Here is a 7,385-nt window from a genome sequence, read left to right as displayed (position 1 = left end):
ACTCTGGACTCCAAACAGGAGTGGGGGTGGCAGGGCTAAGAACAGGGAGGAGGAGAGATGCTGAGGCCAGTTGGGGACACAGTGGAGGGGTGGGTGGATGGGGACACCTGGGAGGAGGCATCCAAGAGGCCATTACAGGCCAGAATTCTACAAGTGGGAACACTGAGCTCAGAGCAGGGAAGGGTCTATCCAGGGCAGGTCTCTGAGATAAGGGAGGAAAACTGCAACTCCATCCTCTTCCCTCCCTGTTCAACCTCCAAACAACGTGGGGCAGGGGACCACACAGTACTCCAAATGCTGGGATGGAAGGAAGGAAGAAGAGGAAGGAAGGATAAAAGTATGGGTGGGTGAAAAGAGGAGTAAAAAGATGGAAGGAAGGAAAGAAGGAAGGAAGGAAGGAAGGAAGGAAGGAAGGAAGGAAGGAAGGAAGGAAGGAAGGAAGGAAGGAAGGAAGGAAGGAAGGAAGGAAGGAAGGAAGGAAGGAAGGAAGGAAGGAAGGAAGGAAGGAAGGAAGGAAGGAAGGAAGGAAGGAAGGAAGGAAGGAAGGAAGGAAGGAAGGAAGGAAGGAAGGAAGGAAGGAAGGAAGGAAGGAAGGAAGGAAGGAAGGAAGGAAGGAAGGAAGGAAGGAAGGAAGGAAGGAAGGAAGGAAGGAAGGAAGGAAGGAAGGAAGGAAGGAAGGAAGGAAGGAAGGAAGGAAGGAAGGAAGGAAGGAAGGAAGGAAGGAAGGAAGGAAGGAAGGAAGGAAGGAAGGAAGGAAGGAAGGAAGGAAGGAAGGAAGGAAGGAAGGAAGGAAGGAAGGAAGGAAGGAAGGAAGGAAGGAAGGAAGGAAGGAAGGAAGGAAGGAAGGAAGGAAGGAAGGAAGGAAGGAAGGAAGGAAGGAAGGAAGGAAGGAAGGAAGGAAGGAAGGAAGGAAGGAAGGAAGGAAGGAAGGAAGGAAGGAAGGAAGGGAGGAAGGAATCTTCGCTCAGCTGGTTGATCACAGAACAGGAGCCTGGATAATCCCAGTTACCAACTTCTCAGGAAAATGTCACCCTCTGCCCCAAGGACAGGTATTTATTAAGCACCTACTGAGTCCTCATCTCTGGACTAGGTAGATGTGGACTCAGGACAGGGCCCGAAGAACCCCCTCTGGGCACTTCGGAAGGAAGGGGTAGTCCTAGGGAATGGAAAGAGGGGCCAGTCGCTCCTTGAGTCTAGCCTTCTGTGCAGGGGTTTTCTTCTCCAATGGGGAGCGGTGGAGGCAGCTGAGGAGGTTTACCATGCTCGCTCTGCGGGACCTGGGCATGGGGAAGCGAGAAGGCGAGGAGCTGATCCAGGCTGAGGCCCGGTGTCTGGTGGAGGCCTTCCAGGGAACAGCAGGTGAGCAGGGCAGGGGCAGCCCAGGGTCCCTGGGGTCCTGAGTGTGGGGAGGACCCTCCCATGGTGCCTGGGCTGGGGGCTCTATTCACCTCCACCTCTAGCTCCTTCTTTCCCTCTGTCGCTGTCCTGCCGTCTCCCTGAGAGTCCCTGGTATTGTCACATCACTTTTCTGCCTCTTTCTCTCTCCACTTCTGTTTTTCTCTCCTGTAAATTTCTCTGTCTCTCTCCTTGCCTGTTTGTCTGTGTCTCTATTTGTCTCTTTCTCTCTGTCCTTGTCTGTTTCTCTGTCCCTGTCTGTCTGTCTCTGTCTCGATGCCTTTCTCTTTGTGGTTGTTTCTGGCCCCCATGGAGTCGGTCCTCTCCGATTCCATCACAACACTCCTCCTTGCCTCCTCCCCACCAGGACAGCCATTTGACCCCTCCCTGCTGCTGGCCCAGGCCACCTCCAATGTTGCCTGCTCCCTCACCGTGGGCCTCCGTTTTCCCTACGAGGATGAGGAGTTCCAGGCTGTGGTCCAGGCTGCTGGTGGCATCCTGCTGGGGATCAGCTCGCCTTGGGGCCAGGTAAGCGGTGAGACCCCCTCTCCAACCACTTTCCCCAAACGTTTCTGCCTTCCTCTTCCAGGCAACCCCCAGAGCACCCCATCCACCTGCCCCTCCACCTTGGTGCAGGGCCAGGCCCCATGGAAACAGCTGCCCTTCTCCCCACAGACCTATGAGATGTTCTCCTGGCTCCTGCAGCGCCTTCCAGGCTCCCAAACCCAGCTCCTCAGCCATGTGAGCACCCTGGCCACCTTCGCCATTGAGCAGGTGCAGCGGCACCAGGGGAGGCTGGACCCCTCAGGCCCTGCACGCGATGTTGTGGATGCCTTCCTGCTGAAGATGGCAAAGGTGGGGGAAGGTGGAGGTTTGGAGGCGCTCCTGAATGGGGATGGTGGCCTGGCTGCCTGCCACCCAGGTGTGTCTGTGCATGTGTGTGCATATCTCTTCTTTCTAATGCATTGTTCTCTCTGCCTCTCCCTACCCCTACTTCATGAGTATCCAAGTCTCTTGCATTTCTCCCCTCTCCTCCCTCCAACCTCACCCCCATGCCCAGTGACCTGCCACTAGCAATGGCCACCATTGCTTCACCCCACTCCCCACCCCTGCCCCCCCTACCCACACAGGACACTTCCTGAGACTTAGTCATTTCCTTATGAAACCTTGCATTAGCCAATTATTCTAATAAAGTCTGCTTTTTAATTATATAAGAACAATATGAGAAAATGAGAATTCAGGGGACTCCTGTGGAAATAACTAGTTTTGCATTGTACAAACTTTGGAATTATGGGAGCTATTCAGGGCCACATCCTTTGAATAAATGCAGCCACCTTGTTCATGGAGAGAGAATTTTTTTCTTATATATGTGGCCCCATTTCTTTTTTATTTTTTTTAATTAAAAATATAATTGTAGTAAAATACACATAACATGAAATTCACCATCTTAACCATTTTTGAGTGTACAGTTCAACAGTGTTAAGTGTGTTTATATTGTTGTGCAACCAGTCTCCAGCACTCCTTTCAACTTGCAAAGCTGAAGTGCTATACTCTCAACATCACCCCATTCCCTCAGCCCAGCTCCTGGCAAGCACCAATCTATTTTCTGTCTTCATTAATTTGCCTTCTCTAGGTGCCTCATATAAGTGGAACCATACAGTATTAGACCTTTTTAACTACTTTATTTCATTTAGCATAATGTCCTCAGTTTCCTCTATGTTGTAGCATATGTTGGGATTTCCTTTATTTTTTTTTTTTTTTAGTATATTTTTATTGATTTCAGAGAGGAAGGCAGAGGGAGATAGAGATTAGAAACATCAATAATGAGAGAGAATCATCGATTGGCTGCCTTTTGCACACCCCACACTGGGGATCAAGTCCAAAACCCGGGCATATGCCCTGACCAGGAATTGAACTGTGACCTCCTGGTTCATGGGTAGATGCTCAACCACTGAGCCACACTAGCTGGACAAGGGCTATCCTTTCTTTTTAAGGCTGAATCATATTCCATTGTATGGATAGACCACATTTCATGTATCCGTTCATCCATTGATAGGCACTTGGCTTACTTCCACCTTTTAGCTATTGTGGCTCACACCACTGTGAATATGAGTGTACAAATAATCTCTTCAAGACCCTGCTTTCAATTCTTTTGGAGATAAGTCCAGAAGTGGAAGTGCTGGATCATATCATTATTCTATTTGAATTTTTTTGAGAAACTGTGATACTATTTTCCAGAGCAGCTGCACCATTTTACATTCTCACCAATGGTGACATTGGTTCCAATTTCCCCACATCCCCACCAACACTTGTCATTTTCTGTTTGCGTGTTTATGGTGGCCATTCTCTTTCATTTTTAAAAACATTCCAACCAGACAGAATAATATCAAGAGCCCACATCCTGACTTTCCCAAACATTTATTTAAACTCCTTGACAAAGCTTGAACTTGCTGTGCTACCCGAAGCCCAGCTGGGCGGCCCCTGCTACGTGCAGGTTGTGTTCTCTGAGCCCCTCTGCCCGGTTTCTTCCAGGAGGAACGTGATTCAAACACAGAATTCACTGACAAGAACTTGTTGATGACTGTCATTTATCTGCTGTTTGCGGGGACGGTAACCATCAGCACCACGGTCCGCTACACCCTCCTGCTCCTGCTGAAATACCCTCAGGTCCAAGGTAGGAGCCTTTTCCACCAGCCAGGCCCTGGTAACAGAAGTGAGAGCTGGAGAGGAAGAATGTTCAGGAGAGTGGGCAGCCTGAGCCAGAGCTGGAGGTGACCATGAGCCTGGCATCTGGGGTGTCTGAGGCGCGAGAAGCGGAGGGACTGTTGGTTGTCAAATGAGGCGTAGTGAGAAATGAGGCAGGAGATGTCTCAGGGCCTTGTCCCTTAATCCTGAGCAATGGGGATCCATGAAAGGATGTTGGGCAGGGGGAGGTGGGGTCAAATTAGCATTTTAGAAAAATTCTTTGGGCTTCCATGAAGTAGGAGGGAAGCCTGGGTAGGGACCTGGGTGGGAGAGGACAGGCTGGGTCAAGCTGTGGAGAGAAAAGAAGGGGCCAAGTGGGCAGGTGGTAGAGAAAGATGGGAAGGGAGACAGTCAGAGGCAGGCCCAGGGCTCTAGCCAGGGGCTTGGGGGGACCGGGGGGCTACCCCGAGATGGGAACAGAAAGGAAGAGAGACTGTTTCAGGGAAGACACTGAGGCCAGTTTGGGACACTTTGAGTGTGAGGGGCCTGGGACCACCTGTGAGGAGGCATCCAGGAGGGTCAGGACAGGAGATGAAAAACAAATTGGGGTCCTGAGAGCGCAGGTTGGAACTGAAGCTGGGATGGTGAGGAACAGTATAGGGCTGCTAATAAGCCCCAAGGAAACCCAGCGTCTCACGTTGGGCAGATAAATGCTGTTGAGCTAGTGGGGTGGGCTGACCTGGAAGATGGTGTTAATTCGCCAAAGGAGGAACACACGAGGCCAGAGTGGTGAGGGATTACGGTGAAGGATTACGAATTTATTCGATCATCCACACACCAGTGGCTGACCCTGGATGGCTCCAGCACCCAGTGAGGGAAGTCAGCAGCTTTTAAAGGTCTTTTGGTGAGATTTTTCTGGGCGGAGACTTCTTTATGCATACCTGAAGGGGAGAGAATGGAATGTGGTCACCCACCGCAAGTGAAAAGTGGTCTTCAGCAAAGGGAATGTCCATAGTGAAATGACCTGAAAAGCCAGTTCCCAGGGGGGAAGGGTATCAACTCAATTGCTCCATCAAACCTAACATTCCAGCCTTTTTGTTTTATGGAATAGGGACAAAGGTCATATCTTCTGTAATTGCTTCCTGCTGAGGTGGGATGGAATGGACTTTGATAGTAGTGGGCTGGACTAGGGGTGCAGCAGCTTGATTTCCCCAAGAGACTGGTTGGTGAAGTCTCTAAAACGGTTCTATTGAGTGACTTGAGGGGTAAAAGCTGGTCCTGAGGCTGCCACAGCATCACTTGTCTGGTTTTGCTGCTTTTCTGGGCCTGAAGCTGAAATACAACTGAGACCTAGATGTTATTTTTAGGGGGGAAAGAGTAGGGGTCTCAGTTGCCTCACTAGTGATATGAAAGGGGAGAATAGGTTACCCAGGGGGTGAGGTTCTTGTTTTCCCAGTTTTGCCCCTTGCTGGGCATCCACATCTTTCTTTCTTTCTTAATTTCTTTCTTTCTTTCTTTCTTTCTTTCTTTCTTTCTTTCTTTCTTTTTAATATTAACTCATTTAATTCTTTTTTTAATATATTTTATTGATTTTTTACAGAGAGGAAAGGAGAAGGATAGAGAGTTAGAAACATCGACGAGAGAGAAACATTGATCAGCTGTCTCCTGCACACCCCCTACTGGGGATGTGTCCGAAACCAAGGTACATGCCTTTGACCGGAATCGAACCTGGGACCCTTCTATCCAAAGGCCGACACTCCATCCACCGAGCCAAAACGGCCAGGGCCACATGTTTCTTGTAGGTCCTGAGACAGCGTTTCAAAATAGGTAGAGCAGTGGTTAAGCTCCCGATGGCAGTTCCAGCCCCTACTGTGATGCCTAAGGTTATGAGGAGAGGGATTATCTGGACTCCTCTTTGGTGTCAGATATGATGGGTTACGGGGACAGGTAAAGACTGATTATTGGGGGCTACATCTACATTGGGTGAGAGACAAGAGTACAGGTTCCTGTCCAGCTGATGGGGAGACAGATGTATGTGTTTTCCCCACAGAGGAAGAAAAATCCCTGATCACGGAGACAAGCTGATAGGTGTAGAGGTGGACTAAAGGGTAGGAGGTTCCTTTTCCTAGTTCCGCACTCCAAGCTGAGAGGGTAGTCACCATGGCACTGCCAATAAGGGGCGACAGATGAGTGGTTGAGATTTTATTGCAGTGAAAGTGGGAGAGAATGTTAGAATGGGCTGTTGTCCAAGGGAAAAGAGAAAGGGAAGGAAAGGACAGGTGAAGCCAGGGGCCAGGATGGTTGGATAAGAAGTAAGACACTGCACTCAGACCAGCCAAATCGTTAGGTTTGTGGAGCAATTGAGTTGATTCCCCTCCCCCGACCCCAACTGGCTTTTCAGGTTATTTCACTGTGGACATTCCCTTTGCTGAAGACCACTTTTCACATTCTCTCCCCTCCGGGTACGCATAAAGAAGTCTCCGCCCAGAAAAATCCCCGCAAAAAGACCTTTAAAAGCTGCTGACTCCCCTCACTGGGTGCTGGAGCCATCCAGGGTCATCCAGTGGTAAGCCCTCACCACTGGCCTCCTGTGTTCCTCCTTCGTTGACCTAACAGATGGGACTTGAGGTCTGGTGGCCTTGGTGGAGTAGAGTCAGCTGTGATTCCAGCTCTCTGGGCCTCGGTTTCCTCGTTTGGGAAATGGGGTAGATACTGGTACGTAGCTCACAGAATAGCTGAGGGAGTTAAGATAGGAGAGAAGTAGTGCCCAGCACACAGGATGTGTGGGACCCAGCTCAGGGAGGGCTGGGGGCTTTTCCTCTTACCCACCAGCCTCATCCCTAACCACAGCTGCTCAAGAAGATGGGGCTCCCAGGGAGAGGTCCTACCCCTCTGACCTCCAGTCCTCCTCTTCTTGGGGGCAGAACGCGTGCACGAGGAACTGACAAGGGAGCTGGGTGCTGGCCGGGCGCCAGGCCTGGGGGACCGAGCTCGCCTCCCATACACGGACGCGGTTCTGCACGAGGCGCAGCGGCTGCTGGCACTGGTGCCCATGGGGATACCCCGAGCCCTCACGAGGACCACCTGCTTCCGAGGATACACCCTGCCCCAGGTGGGTCTGCGGTGCAGCCATGCCCAGTAGTATCTCTGCCTTAGGCCTGATTCTGTTGCTATCTGTGTCTCTCTGACTTTTTCTGGATCTTGGTCTCTCTCTTTCTGTGTCTTCCTCCTCTCTTCTCCTCCTCCCCCTCCTCCTCCTCCTCTCCCCTCCTCCTTCACCTTCTCTCCCCTCCTCCTTCACCTCC

The 7,385-nt window shown here is 50.9% G+C and overlaps 1 protein-coding gene across 1 annotated transcript in view; it reads left to right on the top strand.

Moving 5' to 3' along the window:
* Nucleotides 1-7,385, top strand: part of LOC102262701 (cytochrome P450 2S1) — a 13,514-nt gene that overhangs the window by 3,265 nt on the left and 2,864 nt on the right. Inside the window, exons 4-8 of the mRNA XM_014541691.1 lie at nucleotides 1,210-1,359; nucleotides 1,763-1,923; nucleotides 2,071-2,250; nucleotides 3,928-4,069; nucleotides 7,005-7,192. Coding sequence (XP_014397177.1) covers nucleotides 1,210-1,359; nucleotides 1,763-1,923; nucleotides 2,071-2,250; nucleotides 3,928-4,069; nucleotides 7,005-7,192 — 821 coding nt within the window. The remainder of the gene's footprint in view (nucleotides 1-1,209; nucleotides 1,360-1,762; nucleotides 1,924-2,070; nucleotides 2,251-3,927; nucleotides 4,070-7,004; nucleotides 7,193-7,385) is intronic.

Source organism: Myotis brandtii, unplaced genomic scaffold (assembly GCF_000412655.1).
Source record: "Myotis brandtii unplaced genomic scaffold, ASM41265v1 scaffold277, whole genome shotgun sequence".
Lineage (NCBI taxonomy): Eukaryota > Metazoa > Chordata > Mammalia > Chiroptera > Vespertilionidae > Myotis > Myotis brandtii.
Note: the sequence above shows the minus strand (reverse complement) of the source record. Positions and strands in the feature narration are given on the sequence as shown.